Source organism: Dermochelys coriacea, chromosome 14 (genome assembly GCF_009764565.3).
Source record: "Dermochelys coriacea isolate rDerCor1 chromosome 14, rDerCor1.pri.v4, whole genome shotgun sequence".
In the NCBI taxonomy this organism is placed as follows: domain Eukaryota; kingdom Metazoa; phylum Chordata; order Testudines; family Dermochelyidae; genus Dermochelys; species Dermochelys coriacea.
Window position 1 is genome coordinate 810600 of NC_050081.1, and position 19077 is coordinate 829676.

The 19077-nt window shown below is 55.2% G+C and overlaps 2 protein-coding genes across 4 annotated transcripts; one reads left to right on the forward strand and one right to left on the reverse strand.

The window, feature by feature from the left end:
- Positions 1–207: 207 nt before the first annotated feature.
- LOC119842978 (guanine nucleotide-binding protein G(o) subunit alpha-like) lies at positions 208–15609 on the forward strand. 3 transcript variants are annotated; one of them, XM_043496520.1, is made up of 5 exons: positions 208–2140; positions 9685–9814; positions 10431–10502; positions 12055–12142; positions 15034–15609. In XM_043496520.1, the coding sequence occupies exons 2-5, from the start codon at positions 9746–9748 to the stop codon at positions 15063–15065; spliced, it is 261 nt and encodes an 86-aa protein (XP_043352455.1). In that variant the 5' UTR covers positions 208–2140; positions 9685–9745; the 3' UTR covers positions 15066–15609. The 3 variants fall into 3 exon arrangements, with proteins under 3 accessions (XP_043352455.1, XP_043352457.1, XP_043352456.1); XM_043496522.1 differs by lacking the exon at positions 208–2140 and adding an exon at positions 5840–5964; XM_043496521.1 differs by lacking the exon at positions 208–2140 and having other exon boundaries at positions 7698–9814.
- Positions 15610–16678: 1069 nt separating this feature from the next.
- Positions 16679–17584, reverse strand: NPB (neuropeptide B). Its single transcript, XM_038372069.2, has 2 exons — positions 17205–17584; positions 16679–16880 (listed from the first exon to the last, which is right to left on the reverse strand). Exons 1-2 carry the CDS (start codon positions 17487–17489, stop codon positions 16752–16754), a joined length of 414 nt encoding a protein of 137 aa, XP_038227997.1. The 5' UTR covers positions 17490–17584; the 3' UTR covers positions 16679–16751.
- Between the last annotated feature and the right edge of the window lie 1493 nt (positions 17585–19077).

The window sequence follows — 19077 nt, forward strand, 5'->3', positions numbered from 1 at the left end:
CCTGGAAACAGTTTTTGGTTCCTAGTGGAATGGGCAAAAAGTTTCTTTATCTGTCCCCTGGACTCGTGCTCAGATTCCTTCAATTCTCCAGAGAGCCTCTTGGACTGACTCTGTGTTACTGAATAAAGAAAAGGAGTACTTGTGGCACCTTAGAGACTAACAAATTTATTTGAGATGAAGTGAGCTGTAGCTCTCGAAAGCTTATGCTCAAATAAATTTGTTAGTCTCTAAGGTGCCACAAGTACTCCTTTTCTTTTTGCGAATACAGACTAACATGGCTGCTACTCTGAAACCTGTGTTACTGAATGGCATTAACTGGAATCGGATCTCGTATGATTGTGGTGATGATCTGGACTTTGGGAACTGGAGGGCATTTGCTGCTCCCATTGCATTGGCTCCCATTCGGCACTCGCAAGTTTTCCCTTTCCTCTCCTGCCCTCAGAGTGAGTCCCTTCTGCGTTTCCCTCTCACTTTGTAGCCTGCTGTGTTGGACAATCTGCTCAGCTCCATGAAGTTTGTTCTCCATGGCATGGTGATTCTTCACATCAACCTGACAAACAGCAAGAATCAGGTAGTTGGGCTGCTGTGGGAGGGAGCACATGTCGCCTGTGTTAGAGGGCTCAACTGGAGTTGGGAGAGGGGACACAACTCCTTCAGTGAGATCCACTCTGGGGACTGATTCCAAGGGTTACTCGTATCCAAACACCTTTGTGCGCTCACATTTGGCCCCCTTCCGTGTGGTTTCTGTCATCTGCTTCCTGAGTGCCCTACCTTTGCTAGCTATCCCAGTTATAATCTGTGCAATTGTCTCCTTTCTGAGCCACATCTCCCAAGAAGGTTGCAGGGGAACAATTTGTACAGTGGGGGCGCTGAGAGCCATTGAACCCAACTGTAAACCCTTTATATGATGGAACCGCTTCAAGCCAGGGGGTGCAGCAGCTCCCCTAGCTCCAGCACCTATAAAAGTTTCTGTGTCAGGGAACTAGTACTGATCAGCACCCTGTGGTGTGGTTATGGGGTGGAGGTCGCTCTTCAGTGTTATTCCCAATCAGGGGTCTGTTGGTCTCTTAATGCAAATTTTACATGGATGTTTCCCATGCCCATTGTCCCCCTTAGTTTCCAGTGTCTGTGATTCCCCACCTCCAGTTCCTGCAGCCAGGCCTGTGTGGCAGGAAGATCAGCACATGTTCAAATGAGTTGAGGGAGGAAAGCCTTACTGAACTCACCAGAAAACAAAATGATGCAGCGAGTACAATAGTCCGTGGTGTTGAGCATATTAAATTGCATTTGTATTATGCTGCCTGTATTGTCAGGTTGCAGCAAAGCTCTGCATTGGAAGCGCAGAGTGTCACTGCAGCAGTTTGGGCATGGGGAAAGTGGAGATTTGGGTAGATGGGGTGGAGATGGGTCTTGCTAGAACAACTCACTGCTGAGACTCAGTGTCATCATTATAAAGCAGGAGAGTGCAAGCGATCTTATAGGCTCTACCTGTGTGGGGTGGGGTCACCCAGTATTGCAGAGATGTGTGCAAAGCTTATGTCCTCTTCTCCCCCACCCCTACCCCACGTATCTGTTCCGTGGGGGGGGGGGGCATAAGCTTTCGTGAGCTACAGCTCACTTCATCGGATGTATTCCAATCCATGACACAGTTGCTCTTGGAGCCAGGAGACTTGTCACTGTGGGAAAGATTTAAGATTTAGAAGGGGATTGTGATGGGGAGGGCCTGGGAAACTTTCAGGGAACCTCCTCCCCCCTCCCCTGACACATGAGCGCACGCTCTGAGCCTTCTGAGGTAAACGTCAGTCCCAGGAATGGCTTGGAGGATGGAACTGTGGGAGGCTCCATCCCTCTCTAGAGCTGAGCAGAGGGTGGCCTGGAGGCTTTGGGCCCATTCTGAAGCCTTCCTATCCCATGCTTGCCCCAAGCCAAGATGCTCCAGCAATTCCCAACTGATCTGGGTCCTTCTCTCCCTGTCCTAGGTGCATGCTCGCTCCGTGCTGTCCTGCAGCCACTGTTTGGATGAGACCCAGATGATGCTTCCCTGGGTGTCAGATGCTCTGTGCTGCCTCTGGGCTGGTGCTGGAGTGCAAGCAGCAACTAGGAGAGGCTACGAATATGGGCTCAATGACTCTGCACTCCAGTGAGTACTGCAGCCCCATCAGTGCACTGCACCGTGGCTGTCCTGCTGTGTGGGGGAGGGTTTGAGCCCAGAGCTGCTGGCCCCTCCTGCCTGTTAATCATCCTGGGTGGCCTTGCTCCATTCCCCTGCCACCTCAGCTGTGTGTGTGTTCGCAGCAAAACATCCTCTTCCCCTTCCTGTGCTACGCAGATTACCCCAGGCAGCTGCATTTTGACAGGGAGAGTGGTCCCTGTCAGTGGAGGGTCGGGAGTGGTTTGGGACCAGCTACAACAGCTGTAAAGTGACTAGAGCTGGATCAAGGCCGGGGAGAACAAAGACAAGAGCCTGCTGCAGGCTCTATGGTCTCTGCCGAGCCTGCCAGGCAGCAGTGGTTTGTAGGGGGATCCTGGTCCATTATGTTCTCTGTAGCCTCCCTGCCTGGAGTGGGGCTCTCTCTCCTGATCAGTGTCGGTTTCTGCTGCCTCTGTCTCTCCGTGAGTTCAGCTCATCCTTCCCTCACCCAGTTAGTCAACGCTGGGGAGAGCAGAGCCCTGGGCCTGGGAAAAAGGGGCCCCACATTGCACTGTGCTTGGCCCACTGCCCAGCGTCTCCTTGGGGGGTGAGGTCGTGGAGGGGCCCCACCCCACTGGTCACTGAGCTGATGAGGCCCCTGGGGCTGTGATCGGGTGTTGGGGGCTGGGCTGGAGCACGCTGCTGGTTCCATCCATCGAGGAGGACTTTGGGCTTGTTTGTGCTGGAGAGGGGTTAAGGACACAAAGCAGTGTTTCTGGGGCTGCTCCTTTGCCTATCTGTGGTGTGGGGGAGGGGGGCACTGGGAGAGAGAAGCGGACTGGAGAACCCCAAGCAGAACGGCAGCTGCATTGGCCTCGGCAGGGGCTGTGGTCGGGGGGCAGTTCCTGGGGGGTTGGTTGGACGTGGCCGATGCTTTATTCTGGACTTTTATTTTCTTGTTGTTGGTGTCTGACACCACCACATCTGCCGCTCGTCTCCTAGCCACATTTCGGTGCCTCTGCAGATCCATCAGCTGCTGCCTTGCGCCTGCTCTTGCCTCAAGCTGCCAAAAGGGCAAGTTGTGTCTTCTGAGCCACTTTGGGCCTTCCTGGAGCTCAGCGTTTGTCTTGGGGTGGGAGTGTTCCCATTTCCATATTCGTTCCCTGGTGCGGTGAGACCTGTCTGTTCTCGGCTCCCTCTGCCTCTGCCATGAAGAGTTTGTCATTAAATACAAACAACCCAACAAATGTGTCAATTCTACCCCTGGCTGAACATTTCCATAGAAAGATGCTGCCTCTGGGCCCAAACAGTTGCAATAGTTATTAAAAATGTCAATGTTCAATTTTTGCTCTCCCCAGTGCTTCGGTGCCTGCCTGCTTGTATCACTTGTTTTCTCAGGAACTTTGGCTTCTCTTGATGAGATGGAATAAACAGTGCCTGGCAGAGCTGCAGTTCCTCGCGGCCTCTTATTGTGATTCTGAGCAGAAATCTTTTTGCATTTTATATTCTTCAGTCTCCTAGTGCCTCCGGGCCCCTCTTTTTCTGTGCTTGTGTTTGCTTGTGGCCTGCGAGTCCTGGGGGGAGGGAAAAAACGTGGAGTTAAATTGGGGGAAAGGCTCATGAATTTCACGTTTGAGCTTCGATTGTTTTCAGTTTCAGAGTTGTTCTTGGAAGTTGTGGTTACTGTATGGCTCCTCTGGGGCCCTGGCTTCCAGAACGCATGCAGGTCAGTGCACCTGCTTTCAGAGTAACCGGGCACCCCTGGAGGGGGCCCCCCAGCTGTGACCAGAATAGCTGTGTTCTCTCCAACACCCATTAATGCTCCAGTGCATCCTGCTGTGGGAGCAGGGACAGGCCATAATATAAATTGCCCCCAATTCTGCAGTCAGTGGTGCCATTCCTACAATGCCAACTGCTTGAGAGAGACTGGGTCTGGGGTAGCTTTAGGGGGGGACCTGGGGCTGCATAGCATCTCTGGAGAGATCTGAGTGTTTGTCGACAAGCTCCTCTCTCCTGGGCCTTGGGACTTGTTTTGCCTCCAGCCAAAGCTGCCAGACCAGGGAAGTAGAATTAAAGGGCAGATTTTGCTGCATCCTTCTGCTGGTGCCACTGGGGAAGAGGAGAGTCTCGGCCTGAGACGGCAGCTCCTGGGTCTCTGCCTTGGCATCGCAGAAGCAATTTCAGCTCCTGATCTGAAGAATCATTTTTACTGGCTAGCCAGGCCCATTGCGGGAGAGCGTCTTGAGCTGAGTAAAGCCGGGAGAAGAAAGCATAAGCTGTTCACCGTCAGTGCTCTGGGGGTTCTGGCTGCAGCTAGTGCCAAGGACACGGGGTTGGGGAGCTGCCACATCTGTGCTGAAGCCTGGGATGCACGGGGGGCAGCAGCACTACCACTGGGTCTCCCCCAAGATGTTGGAGGGACGTGGGGGGGGGATGGACAGCCACTTGTCATTTTCCCCCCCATGGGCGGAGGATTGGGATGGGACTCTTGTTCAGAGCAGTGTTTTGGAAAGCCTGTCTATGGTGTGGAATGGCCCCTCCTGGCTGGGGAGATTAGTATGGAAATTGCGAGCACATTATTGCTGCTGGAGGGAAGTGCTTTGTGCGCTTGTCAGCCCCAGGAGAGCAGAGATTGGGAGAGTCAATAAAGTGTCACCCCTGCCTGCCGGGGAATTGACTGGGAGCTGCAGTCATTTGTGGCGCGTGTGAAATTATGGAAATGCGTCTGCAGCACCGTGGTTAGTGCTGCTTCCAAGACGGGCTGGGGGTGTGGGGGGTGGAGCCCTGGGCTGCACCAGCAGCTTCAGTGACTCTCCCGTCAGGAGCTGCCACCGACACTGCCAGGCTTTGAGCTCATCTTCCAGCCTCATCGTGGGGCTTTGTTCGTCCACAGCCTCAGCTGTAGCATGAGCCCTTGTCCAGGTGACTCCTGCTGGGCTGGGGTGGTAGATGTGTTGGCTTCTCAAGCTGCCACCCCTGGGCCCTGTGATGTTCCATCTCCCTGGCCCCAGGCCCCTCTTCTGGCCAGTGAGCTCCAGGCTTGTGGGGAACCCTAAGTTCTCAGCTGGACAGTCCTGCAATGCCTCCCTGCTTCAGGATCCCTAAGGGCAACTGGCATCTTACAGTTCAGGGGTGTATGTGGGGCTGGGCAGCAGAAGGGGCTGTGCTGAGGGACCCCAGTATCTATTGGGTGTTTGCTTTGGTTAAAGCTGCAGAGGCCTGGAGTCGGTGCAAGGCCTAGGGTGGGCCAGGGCACGGGGCCAAGCATGCTCTTTGTGGGGGTTGGTGCTGTTTTGCTTTGGAAGGAGCTGCCTGTTACCGCCGAGGGAGCTGGACCATTGGCTGGAGGCTAGAAAAGGATTTGACTTGGTTTCTTTCCTGGGGGGTTCAGGGGCCAGCCCTGGGTCAGTGAAACTGCCTCAAACACCTGTACTGGGATAGGACACAGCGTGGGCACTGGAGCTCTCCTGAGCTTGTGATGTCATTTGAAGGCCTTAAGAGAGGCCTGGGGTGGGGCAGAATGTGGGGCTGAAGGATGGCTGGGCAGTCTGGCTGGGTGAAGGAGGGGCACTGGTCAGGCTCTGTGGTGGGGGAGCTGGCTAGGGAGGTGTGGGCAGACTCTGGCAGGATGCTGTGTAGATGAGGGAGGCTATAAGGATCTCTTCCCCCGCTCTCCACAGTTTCTTTGAGAACATGGAACGGCTCATCCATCCCAAGTTCTGGCTGACGCCAAGCAACGTGCTTCGTGTCCGACTGTGCACAAATAGCATCGTTGAGACTCAAGCACCTGGTGTTCCGGTGAAATGCGTGGCCAGCATATGAGACTCACTGGGGTAAGGAGTGGCTGGATGAGTTGTGAGGAGAGCATGGGGCCAGGCCTGGCCTGGCAGCACCCAGAGCCCTGGGGAGGTGAGGCCGGAGGAAATCAGCCTGCTAAGCAGACACTTTCCCAATAGTGACTTGACTACGCTAATTAGGAGACTGGCCCTGGCCAGCAAAGCCCCACTGATTTCCCATTAATCCCTCCGGGTGGGCTTATCTGGCACGTGGCTCTCTCTTGCCTTCCCTGAGCAGCCCTGTCCTCCCACACAGAAAGCTTCTGAGTCCTTCTTGATTTGATAAAGACCTAAAACGTCTCTAGTAGCTGACAGGTTTCAGAGTAGCAGCCATGTTAGTCTGTATCCGCAAAAAGAAAAGGAGTACTTGTGGCACCTTAGAGACTAACAAATTTATTTGAGCATAAGCTTTCGTGAGCTACAGCTCACTTCATCAGATGCATGCAGTGGAAAATACAGTGGGGAGATTTTATATACAAACAGAACATGGAAGAATGGGTGTTACCATACACACTGTAACGAGAGTGATCAGGTAAGGTGAACTATTACCAGCAGGAGAGAAAAAAAAACTTTTGTAGTGATGATCAAGGTGGGCCATTTCCAGCAGTTGACAAGAACATATGAGGAACATACTGGGGGGGGGAATGAACATGGGGAAATAGTTTTACTTTGTGTAATGACACATCCACTCCCATTCTTTATTCAAGCCTAAGTTAATGGTGTCCAGTTTGCAAATTAATTCCAAATCAGCAGTCTCTCGTTGAAGTCTGTTTTTGAAGTTTTTTTGTTGAAGAATTGCCACTTTTAGGTCTGTAATCGAGTGACCAGAGAGATTGAAGTGTTCTCCGACTGGTTTTTGAATGTTATAATTCTAGATGTCTGATTTGTGTCCATTTATTCTTTACATAGAGACTGTCCAGTTTCACCAATGTACATGGCAGAGGGGCATTGCTGGCACATGATGGCATATATCACATTGGTAGATGTGCAGGTGAACGAGCCTCTGATAGTGTGGCTGATGTGATTAGGCCCTATGATGGTATCCCCTGAATAGATATGTGGACAGAGTTGGCAACGGGCTTTGTTGCAAGGATAGGTTCCTGGGTTAGTGGTTCTGTTGTGTGGTGTGTGGTTGCTGGTGACTATTTGCTTCAGGTTGGGGGGCTGTCTGGAAGCAAGGACTGGCCTGTCTCCCAAGATCTGTGAGAGCGATGGGTCGTCCTTCAGGATAGGTTGTAGATCCTTGATGATGCGTTGGAGAGGTTTTAGTTGAGGGCTGAAGATGATGGCTAGTGGCGTTCTGTTATTTTCTTTGTTGGGCCTGTCCTGTAGTAGGTGACTTCTGGGTACTCTTTTGGCTCTGTCAATCTGTTTCTTCACTTCAGCCGGTGGGTATTGTAGTTGTAAGTTGAAGAAACAGATTGACAGAGCCAGAAGAGTACCCCAAAGTTCTTGTCAGCTGCTGGAAGTGGCCTACCTTGATTATCACTACAAAAGTTTTTTTTTTCTCTCGTGCTGGTAATAACTCACCTTATCTGATTGTTCTCGTTACAGTGTGTATGGTAACACGCATTGTTTCATGTTCTGTGTGTATATAAATATACACATGCATCCGATGAAGTGAGCTGTAGCTCACAAAAGCTTATCCTCAAATAAATTTGTTAGTTTCTAAGGGGCCACAAGTACTCCTTTTCTACTAGTAGCTGAGGTGGCGGTGGGAGGGGAATACCTAACAAGGTCGAGGTGTTTGGTACTGGGATCTGGGGGCTGGCAGTGGTATCCAGACCCAGTTCCATGTGGGCAGGTTTCTGTCTGTCTCTCCACCCCACACAGCACTGACTGCTCCCTCACTGGCCGCCTCAGCAGAAGCAGCAAGAATTGATGGGCCCTGGAACGCTTGGCCCAAGAGGGGCTGGCATGCTGCTGGTGAGGGCTGGGGGCAGGTTAGAGCCTGCCTGCCCCCACTGAACACTCTTCAGTGTTCTCAAATGCAGCCCGAGGCGTTTGCTCTCCAGGGGTGGGTTGCAGACCGCTGGGGCTGGTGGGTTGCTGTGGGGGACCCCTCAGGTTGGGGGCCATTCCCTCTGCTCTCATGTGGAATAGCTGAGCGCCGGATGCGTTGGACTCCTCTGATTGTTGGGGCTCCTGCAGATGGAGGGGCTCTGGGCAGGTACAGTGAGTGGTTGTGGTTATTGTGATGAGCTGTTTGGATTCGCTGGTTTGAATCTGACCATCCCGAGACCCTGCCCTGAGGGCACAGTCCCTGTTTCTGTGCTGCTGCTTGCTGTGAGGCGCGGTTACTGAGGCACTAACCCAGCAACTGGAGCGGGAAGATGCTGCTGCATCTGACATGGCCTGGGCCACGCATAGAGCGTCTAAACCACGGTGCCTCTCTCGTAGGGCTGGGAGTTTCTTCTGGTTTTGAGTAGCTGCTATAACTTTTGGCGTGAGCCCGACTCTCAGCTCTCCCAACACGTCCCACAGCCCAGAGCGTGGCTGCTGCCCGGAGCCCCCCAGGCCCTTGGGAAATGTGGCAGACACCAGTTTTAAGCTCTCCCTGCTCTCTCATCCCTGTTGTCCCCAGCTGGTAGGTGCCAGGCCGAGGTGCTGGTATCCCTGTTGGTGCCAGTCTCTGGAACCAGAGGGGAGCTGGGCAGAGCCTGTCCCTGTGCCGCCAGTGACTCTGGGCACAATTGCTCACCAGGGAATGGCGCCAGGTTTATAAGCTCTGGACTGGGCTGTAATTTGCCAGTTGCAGTCTGGCAGTAATTTTCCACTGGCTCATTTGAGCATCAACTGCCATCTGGAGAGAGCTGATCACTTGTGTTTGTCACTCACTGACTTGGGCACCAGGGCTGCAGAGCTGGTTCCGTGGAAATGGAAGGTGCAGGGAGCCTGCCGTCTAGCAGCCTGTGCTTTCCACATAAACTCTCCTGAGCAGGTTGGGTGGGACTGGGGCTGCTGTTGAGGGCCCGGGCTGGGGCTCCAGTGGATGGAGTGATGGTTCTCCTAGGGCCAGAGCTGTGGGGCTGTTACTGGGGGTAGGCAGTAGGTCTGGTGAGTTTGAGAACGTCCCCAGTGGCACATCACTCACTTGGTGCTTGCTGTGGATCCACTAAAGCGGGGCTTTTCAACCTTTTTCTTCATGAGGTCCACCCAATGTGCTATAAATTCTCCATGGCCCACTTGTGCCACAATAACTGGTTTGCTGCATATGAAAGCCAGGGCTGGCATTGTGAGATAGCAAGCAGGGCATTTGCCTGGGAACCCCCCACCACTGCGGGCCCTGCAAGGCTACATTGCTCAGGCTTTGGCTTCAGCCCCAATGGTGGGGCTTTGGCTTTCTGCCCTGGGCCCCAGTGAGTCTGATGTTCGCTGTGTTTAGTGGACTCCCTGAAACCTGCTTGTGGCCCCCTAGGGGACCCCAGACCCCTGGTTGAGAACCACTGCACTAAAGATCAGTGAGGAAGCATTTTTGGTGAACAGAGGGGCCCAGGAGCCCTGGGTTCCACGCCTGGCAATGTGATCTGGCTGCAGCCCCTTCTCACATGCCTCCTTTCTGTATCTCCTCCATGGGGATAGTGATGCTGAGTAGCCTGATGCCGCTGGGAGGGTTAACCCTTCACTGTCTGACCTGGCTGCTCAGTCCCCTTCCTGGGAAGCTGTTTGCCCCTCGCTGAGCGGACCCGCTATGGTACTCTGCCCTGTGTCTTGCAGGCTCCACGATGTGGGTGGGCAGTGCACTGAGCACCAGAAGTAGCTCGGCCGCTTAGAGGACATGCGAGCTGTGCTGTTTGTGGCATCTCTCAGTGCATACAATGAGGCCCTCCCAGAGAAGCCAGCGCTGGTAAGGCCAGGCTCGGTGGGTTGGGGGGCCCATGGGCTTTCTCATGCTCAAGGCACTAGTGTTCTGCGTGCTGCGCAATCTGGGGCTCGCTCTGCGCCTGAGCTGCTCCTCTCCCATGGCGTGAACACTCATCCCTGCTGTATGGCAGCAGCCTGCCAATCCTACCTGTGGTCTCCCCATGGTCTCCCCTGGGTTGTACTGTACCAGCCAGTCTGCCGATGCCCAGAACCCTCCCTTTCGCTCCTGCAGCCTTTCATAGAGCCAGTGATCCAGCTGCAGCCCTGGGCTTCTGGCTTCTCATGCCCTGGCCCACAGCCCTTCGTTATCCATCTGTACATCTCTTCTCACTCCCCTGTCCTGTGCAGTTTGCCCCCTTCCATGTTCCTAGGGCCCTTCCTAAGGAGAGAATGCAGCCAGCACGCCCCCTTGCTCCCAAGTGCTGAGCAGAGCACAAGAGTGGGGTGCTGAGATCAGGACCCAGGGTACTGCAGGTTGGGGGAAGAAAGCAGAGGGGTACTCCCTGTCCCCAGGGAGCTTACACTGGCGTTGGCCACTGGCTCTGCTGCTGATTCACTGCAGTTTCATGGTGTTCAAGGTGGTTTTCCTTCCTCCTCAGAATCAGCTTCAGGAAAGCATGAAGCTTTTCTCCTCTGTCTGCAACAATGTGTTCTTCCAAAGCACTTTCCTGGTGAGTCCCAGCAAGAGGCACCATAAGGGAGCAGTGCAGAAGCACTGGCTGCAGAGATTCTAGTCCCAGCCTCTCCCAGCAGAGGAGCTGTAAGGAATGGGGCAGTGAGCTCACAGCTCTCACCACGCTGCACTTTCCCAGCATCAGGTGGCGTACGGGCAAGCTGCAGCACATGGCAGGGGTGGGATGTCCTGCTATCCCATTGCTCCCCTCACCTGAGCATAGCAGGCTCTTGCTCTGGGGATCCTGGCACTGTGATGAGACACTGGGACCATTTCTGGCAGCCTGGACTCCAGCTCCTTCTATGAGTGGTGCTGCCACTTGTAATTAAGAAGCAGCTGCTGCTGTCTCTGTGGAGGTGGGACTGGTTCTGCTTGACAGTGTTAGTTAGTGCTGGGCCCTGTAACTTATCTCATTCGCTAATTGGTTAATTTATTTCTGCTAATGAGATGATTAAACAGTGGCATCAGCCTTATGAGCACTGAGTTCCTGCAACTCAAGCCAGGGGTGGTCAGTCAATCCTGTTCCTGACAGGATAACTGGGCCCAGAACTGGGACCTCTGGCCACCTCCTCTATTCCCCACCAGGGTCTTCTGGCTGCCCCGGGTGTATTTGGCATAGGCAGGAGCCTAGTCTAGTGATTAAAGCAGGAGACTGGGAATCTTGACTCCTGGCTCTGCCACTGACCACATGATCTTTGTGAATCACTTCCCTCTCCCTGTGCCCCATTTATACAATGGGGTGAACTCTCCCCTACCTCCCAGGCACTGTGAGGATTCAGGGCCCGTTGTCTGGGCCCTCAGGAGCCCTGGATTCTGCTCCTGGTTCTGCCACTAGCTTGCTGGGTGACCCCGTGCATAGAGATGGCAGGGGACCCTTTGCCTGTCTTGTCTTGTCACTGGTAGCCCTTTGGGGCAGGGACTATCTCTCACTGTCTGTACAGCACTCTCAGCATGAGGGGCTCTGATCTTGGCAGGGGCTTCTAGGTGCTACTGTCAGACCAACTTCACTTATACTCCTTGCACCCAGCCCGAGTTTGGTGCTGGACCCCAGGCAATAGGAGAGGTGGCTTCATGGTGCCTGTGGGGTGTACTGTATTGGCACCAGCCTCAGCATTTGCCCTACCTTGCACCCAGCTGCCTTCTGGCAGTAGCTGGAGCATAGCAACATATGAGGGAGCAGCACTTAGCCAGCCAAGAAATCCCCCTGCGCTGGACAATCTCCTGTAGTCTGGCTCTGGCAGAGTAAAGGAGCCATGGGACTACCATGAACCAAGCCCTAAATCACTGCTGTTTGCCACTGGCCTGCAGCGCTGGGCTGGAAGATGGTGTGGGAGGGAGAGATGTTAAATCTCCTCCCTTCCAAAGTGAGGATTCTCAGCGGAGACTAGGCAAAGCTGCCCCTTTAACTGTCCCAGCACCGTCCTGCAGATAAGGCATTGGGGGTGGGTGGGGTCTATGCTGCAGTGCCATGATCGGGAGGGGAGGAGGTGACTTGGGAAACAGGACCTGTAGGACCAGGGCAGGTTCTGATCATCCTGCTTTTTTCACAGATCTTGTTTCTGAATAAAATCGACCTTGTCCAAGAGAAGATCCTGTCCCTGGACAGGCACCTGCGCCTCTCCTTTCCTCCGTACGCAGGTAGGTTCCCTCCATCCCGCTCTGCCCCTGGGCACTCACCAAGCTTTGCTGCTGAGGGGGCAGGGCAGGGTTTGCACTAGGGGCAGGTCCAGCACATAAACAGACTGCCAGATGAGCAGGGCTCCCTGCTGTGACCTGGTGAGTGTCGCGAGCAGTAGTGAGCCAGGTGCAGGATGGGAAACGGTTTAGATGACTTCCCTGCCTCTTCAGATTGGTCTTTATAAAATAAATGTCTGCAAGTGGATTTTGTCTCTGAGCACCTGCTTCTCTGCCTGAGCTGAGATTAGCAAGCTGAGCTCAGCGTGGGAAGATCCTCTCCAGTTGCTGAATTTTGCAGGAGATCTTGACGTGGCAGGAGTGGTCAGTGTTAGGAAGTTTGGTTTGTTGCAGCCTCCCTGTTCTGGGGTCCGACAGGGCAGCATGCGCACTCATGACACACTAATTAGCCTCCAGCATGGGGGCTAGGGTCCAATGTGTTCACGTAGCAAAGCAGTTACAGGGCATGTAGCGAAGCAGTTTACCCGGAGCTGCTGAGCTCTGGGGCCTATGAATCCTTAGTTTTACTATAAGACCCTCATCCCCTGTGAGCTGAAGCTCACAGAAGCTTATGCTCAAATAAATTTGTTAGCCTCTAAGGTGCCACAAGTACTCCTTTTCTTTTTGTGAATACAGACTAACACGGCTGCTACTCTGAAACCAGTGGGGAATGGTTTCCTTAGGGCCAAGTCCTACAGTGTGCTGAGCAGCCTTAGCCCCTGGGAACCTCACCTTGCAGGGCATGGCCTTGCTCAGCTCAGGGAGGGGAAACCACAAGATGGCGAGGAGCTGAGGCTTTTGTGTCCTGTGGAGCATCGCAGCCTACACCTGTGCCTTGAGAACATCTGCACTGAGGGCCCCTTTGGCTTTTCTCACAGTCTGTAGTTGGTGCCATGTGGTCCCAAGGGACAGAACCATTCCTTGGGGTGCTTCTTGCTGGGACTGAAATCCACATGTTGCAACCCAGCTTAGTCCTCTCTTCTGGACAGTCACTAATCTGTTGTACTTGGGCCCTATCCACCTGTCTTTAAGCCAGAGGCTTTGGGTCTCTAGAGCACTTTCCTTGTGAGCTTTTCTTTAAGTCATGGGGCTCTGCAACCCCAGTGCCCTAGTCCCCAAAACCAGTGCCTCATACCTCTTGAGCCCCTAGTCACTCACACATTTATGCCCCAGAGTTCCACCTAGCTGTAGATGCTTTGGCTTCTAGTTTAACCCCTTCAGGGGCAGCATGGTAGGAAGGCAAGAAACACAAGCTTGGCAAGGGGATTTCTTATCCACAGTCACTTTACTCTTATAAGTGCTAGAGAGTTATGGATCTTTGCAAACTGACAAACAGTCCTCAGACATCCCCTCCCCTACTCTGAGCTTATCCCTTCTGGGAGTCTGAAGTCTGCATGTCAGGCCAGGTAGAATCCCTCTTGCCTTCTGTCTCCTCTCCAGCCCAGACTTCTGGCGTGTGATGACCCCACTTCTCTGAGAGGCACCTCTCTCTAAAATACAGTCTTACTCCCTTTAGCCCTGTGCCCAGACTAAGAAACTCCAGTCCTGCCCCTCCAGTCAGGCATCTGTAGAGAGTTACTTGTGAGATGGTAGGACCTGCAGTGAGAGACAATCCATGTTGATGGTCCTAGATAGCTCTCTGATGGCTCCTCAGTCGTTATTCAGCTAGGTGTCCAGCACCTTGCCTGAGCCAGGCTCCTGGCTGGACTGCAGCTTAATAGACTGGCCCCTGTCAAGGCCAGCTGGTTCTTCAACACAGAATACAAAATGGCAGTCAGCACACACTAGGAAAGCTGGGGACATTTCAGCCCTTGGTGGAGAAACTGAATAAGCATGAGACAAGGAGGAGGTGTGTAAGGTGCTGGCTGAGCCCAGCCAAAATAAATAGCTAGGAGCAGGGTTTGCTGGGGAGTTGAGGGGTGATCTCAAAACACTGCCAGACTCTGTTCTCCTCCTTAGCAGATACGTGGGGGGGGGAAGGAGCAAGTGCAGCTCCCAATGATTGGAGCCAATTCTCCCCTGAAGAAAGAACCTTGTGTCCCTCCTGGAGCTGCGGAGCAGGCAGTGGGAGACCCGGCCCCGAGGTCAGCCAGGATTAAGCTTTGTGCTGACATCTGGCCTTTTGCCATTTTCCTGCTGTCTTCCTTAAATTCCTTTCCCAGCATTGCCCGTGCTTAGACATTCTCCATTCTAATTAGGGATGTCACAGACTGACATGACACCAGTAGAGTCTATGGCAGTAAATTGTGATGTGTCACTTGGGTACTGGGTGGCTGGTTTATAAAGGCAGACCTGCCCCCTTCCAACTCTGACTAAAGCCCTGCCTGCATCCAGCCATCCTGCACCCGCTCAGGGATTACCCTGCCTGAGCCTCTCCCCTGTCTCATGCCTGCTGCTGTCCCAAGACCTGGAACAGCCTCACTCTCCTTTTTCCAGTCTCCCCTTAAACTGCACTTTCTCCATTGCTGATAGCTCCCCTGCCGCAGCCTCCTTGTGCCCCTCTGGAGGGTAAGCTCCTTGGGGTTGGGCCTGTGTCCTGTGCTGGCCCATTTGGGCTCGGTGAGCCACATGGGCTGCTCCTGCATTAGGGACAGGCTAGGACCATCAGTGGATTACTCCTAGAAGTGGATTCCCTCTGTACCAGATGGGGTAGGAGGGCTGCCATCTGGTTACAAACAGCCACACGGGTGCTGTCCAGCCCACCCCTGCTTGGGGATGGCCGTCTCCTGTTACCCTGTCCTGGGAGAGTGCTCTCCTGCCTGCCAGGGGGATGGGCGTTTGTAGGATGTGTGTGCAGCACGTGGGGAAGTGGTGCCGATTTTCTGTCTCACTTGCCCTCATCTGCTCCCCTGCAGGTGCAGACTGTGATGTGGGTGCTGCAGCCTGATGTATCACCAGCCTCTTCCGGTCGTGCAATGAGACCCCCCAGAAACTGATCTACCACCGACACAGACACATGCAGTGTGCAGGGTGCATTCCACATGGTGACGGACCCTATCATCCAGGAAAACCTGGAGCCAGCAGCTCTGCTGTGAAGCACAGGCAGGGGAGCTGCAGTACCAGGGGCTGCTTTTTGCCTCTGTGATTCTGGGGGGAGGCTTGCTGCTGGAGTTAAAGTGAGATGTCGTATGCTACAGATAGGACTGCTGACTGGGCAGGAGAGGGACATATGATGGCATCAAAGGGCCTGCCTGGCTCCTGGCCCCATCATCTCTAAATGTTCAGTTCTTCTGGGACTAGCTCCTTCTGCTTGGATCCATCTGGGATAAGGGCCTCTTCCCCCTACATCTTGCCCAGGTTGAGGTAGTACTACCCCCATGCATTGTAGCTATAAGCCAGTGCCTCTCAAACTTTTTTACAGGTGTCCCCTTTCACATCGCAAGCCTCTGAATGTGACACCCCCCCCTTATAAATGAAAAACCTTTAAAATATATTTAACACCATTATAAATGCTGGAGGCAAAGTAGGATTTGGGGTGGAGGTTAACAGCTCACAACCCCCCCCATGTAATAACCTTGTGACCCCCTGAGCAGTCCCAACCCCCAGTTTGAGAACCCATGCTCTAATCCCTAAGGGACAGGGCTGAGGTGAGGTGTCCGGGATTGTACATGTGCTTTGAATCTCCATTTTCCTCTGCACGAGGCACTGCAGCAGCTCCTGCCCCTAGTCTATGTTGTGTCCTGACAGTGCCCTGGTTAAAGACAGAGGGGAGTTGGTTGCTACCTCGGAATGGGTTGGCTTGTTCCTTTTCAGCAGCACCACACTGAACCAGTTGGGGCTGCAGAAGCAGTTGGAGCCTCCAACTTAAAACTAAGGGCTGGCCTCTCCCACACCTGCCCTGGTGCAGATCAAGCTAGGGATGGTCAGTAGGCCCAGGGCTTGGTAGAGGCTCTGTCCCACACTCCCCCCCCCCCCCCTTTTCAGTTAATGGGGCTGGGGGCAAGCCTCCCTTGCCCACAGGAGCCTCTGCCTTCTTCCAGACTTCAGGGAGGGAGGGAGGGAGAGAGAAAGACCTGGACCCAGACTTAGCCCAGACCCCTTGAGAGAGATTCTGAGCTCCCTGCCATGCAGTGAGAGACGTAAATAAATGCTGTTTCCACCCCCACCCCCTATCTGTGCATTGAAGGGGGGAAGAGCTGGCTGAATGGATGACATTTGGGCCAGGGCAGTAAGATAACTGGGGAAGGGCCTGATGCTGTCAATGGGAGGCTGCTGGGGCCTGAGTCCTGCATGTCCCTGGCTGGTTAGTGTGATTGGTCCCATGCTGAGTAGGGGTCTTTGGGGGGGAGTGAAGTTTAGCCTGCCCTGGCTGGTGGGGTGGGGAGCAAGTTCCTAGCTGTGGCCCCTACCTCCTAGCACAGCCCCCTAGGGATCCCCATGGGGTGAGCAGGGGCAGGTCCCTCTAGGGGGAAGCAACTGTGAGCAGAACCCTGGAGGCAGAGCACTCCTAGGGCTGGCATCTCCCCCTGCCCCCAACGCACAGGCAGGAGAGAGAAGAGATGGTTTAAAGGTGCCTTTATTGTCAGATGCAGATGATAGGGTGCCCCTCCCCCATAGCATGGGGCAAGGGGGATTAGGTGCTGGTACAGTCTGAGGGGTCCAGGGAGATGGTGACATCAGCCTTGCACTGGATGGTGCTGTAGGCTCCGGATAGCAGCTGGCAGCTCTGCAGCTCCAGGGCAAGGTCCTTCACACAGCCAGCCTGGAGGCAGAGAAGCGGGTGGTTACAGCCTGCAGGGAACTGTCCGGGACACATGCCCCCTACCCGTGCCCACGCAGCATGAGGGACGGGCTGGGCAGCCCAGCACCTGCTGCGTCTTCAGAGGTGAAAGGAAGGCAGAGTTCTTCCCCCCGCTCGGGCCAGGGGCTGCTGCTGCCCCGCCGGGGGGGTTTCCAGCCTGCACGCTCGGGTCCTGCAGGTGCAGGCTGGAGGGGCTCCGGAGGCGGCAGAGACGGGGGGCCCTGGGGCAACACCCACCCCGGGGCTTTGAGTGGAGGCCTGGGGGCAGCCCCGGGGCCTACTCACCATGCTCCTGAGCGCGGGGCGCGGCTCGGGGGGCAGCGGCGCGGCGCGGCGCTCGGCGCTGTCTGTCCCGCTCTCGACGCGGCGGACGTGGGGCGCCCGGCGGATCCCGGACAGCAGTCCCGAGGCTCTGCCCACCGAGTAGTAGCTGGGGCCGACCGCCTGCTTGTACCACGCCTCGGCGGGCGGGCCCAGCAGCGCGGCCAGGGCGAGGCAGAGCAAGGCGCGGGCTCCCTGCATGGTGCCAGCGGGGTCGGGCGGCGGCGGCTCCGACTGAGGCGCTGCCATCGGCCGCCCCTTATAGCGGTGAGCGGGCAGGAGGGCGGCAGCCGGGGGAGGCGCCTGGCGCTGCGCGGGGCTCCGCGGAGGCGGAGACGCTGGGCCCGGGCGCACGGCGGCGGGGGCTCAGCGCGGGGCCGGCGGCCAGTCCGTGGGCGGGCTCGGTGCAGGGTCGCCAGAGCCGGTTTGTGGGGCGCAGGGGTGAGCTCGGCAGAGCCTGCCCTGCACCCCCAGCTCCGGCCCCGGAGGACATGGGGGCGCCGACAGACGCATGGCAACTCTTAGCAAAGGCAACTCAAGCTCCGTAGAGCGGCCGGCTGAGGCCAGCGGCGGGGGCTGCGGGAGCCAGACCCCCCGACACATCTCTGCGCTCGTACGGTAAAAGGGGGGCGGGCGTGAACACTTTGACAAAAGGCTGCGAACGGCCCGGGCTGGTCCTGCTCCAGGTGCCCCCGGCGTGGCTAGAAACATGGACAGTCACCGCCCTACAAGCTGCAGTTCAGAGCCCCAAACCCCTTTGCTGAAATCCCCCTGGCCGGGTGCCCAGGGCTCCCCCACCCCTGCAGGCCGCCGGCACAGCCTCTGAGCCCGGTACGGGTCTGACAGGGCCCCCAGCCAGGACGAGTGCCCCCCCCCAAGCTGGAAAGTGGCTGATTGGGGGTCGATAAAGCCAGGTTACCATCCGAGGCTCCCTGGGGTTGTCCCCTCCCTGGAGCGATGACCTGCCCTCTTGGGAGCTTCCCCAACATTCTTTCATTTCTTTAGCTGCACTGCCTCCAACCAGGCGTGCTGGGACAATTTGTGTAGTGGGGATGCTGAAAGCCATTGAACTAAACTTTAAACCCTGGATATAATGGAAACCACTTCAAGTCAGCACAAGCAACCTCCCCCAGTTGCCCCCTACACAAGGAAGTAGCCCCCTTTCAGACTAGTGGGATGGGCCACTGCACCGGTGCTGCTTGTGGCGATGGCACAAGTGGTTTCGGGAGCAGACTGAGCACCGGTATGCTGCTGTGCCCCCCGTGTGCCCGTTTGCACTAACTGAGGGCAGGCCGAGGCAAACAGACTGCGGGTCTCCCTGTTAATCACCTGGTTTCTGGTTCCCTCTAGTGGATCGGACAAACCCTGTGTACGTATACAGATGGCCGCCTGAGAGAGGGCACAGCATTAAACTAGGGGCTTGAGATTGAATAGGTGAGGGGCTTTACAAGCTGCACTCTGGCTGGCTAAGGTATCAGGCCGAAATGAGAAGCCACCCCATACTCTCGGTTCCACTAATTGATTCCCATTGTGTATCATTCTCCCCTGCAGAACCCCACAAAGGGATCATTGTTACATCTTGTGTCTTTGGTTCAACTGGCAGCCCCAACCTTAAGGGGACACATTGTACTCTTTGCCCCCACCCACTGCCCATTTAATAAAGGATCCCCTCATGTCACATTTCCAGAAGTCCTTGTTCTAGGCTGATAAGCATCCATCACATGCCAGGTTCCACACTAAGAGGCTCCCATTATACATTCCACCTGGGGGTGGCCTACATGGCAGAGAAGAATGACATACCAGGGATGGATTTTGCCAAGGATGAAGCATCAAGCAC

What these genes read in the sequence shown, in the direction of transcription:
- LOC119842978 (XM_043496520.1), top strand. Translation starts at nt 9,746, where the DNA reads ATGCGAGCTGTGCTGTTTGTGGCATCTCTCAGTGCATACAATGAGGCC. An exon ending in TCCCAGAGAAGCCAGCGCTG is followed by an intron (nt 9,815 to 10,430) that starts GTAAGGCCAGGC and finishes CTTCCTCCTCAG; the next exon opens with AATCAGCTTCAGGAAAGCAT. An exon ending in TCTTCCAAAGCACTTTCCTG is followed by an intron (nt 10,503 to 12,054) that starts GTGAGTCCCAGC and finishes CTTTTTTCACAG; the next exon opens with ATCTTGTTTCTGAATAAAAT.
- NPB (XM_038372069.2), bottom strand. Translation starts at nt 17,489, where the DNA reads ATGGCAGCGCCTCAGTCGGAGCCGCCGCCGCCCGACCCCGCTGGCACC. An exon ending in GCCCCGCGCTCAGGAGCATG is followed by an intron (nt 16,881 to 17,204) that starts GTGAGTAGGCCC and finishes CTCTGCCTCCAG; the next exon opens with GCTGGCTGTGTGAAGGACCT.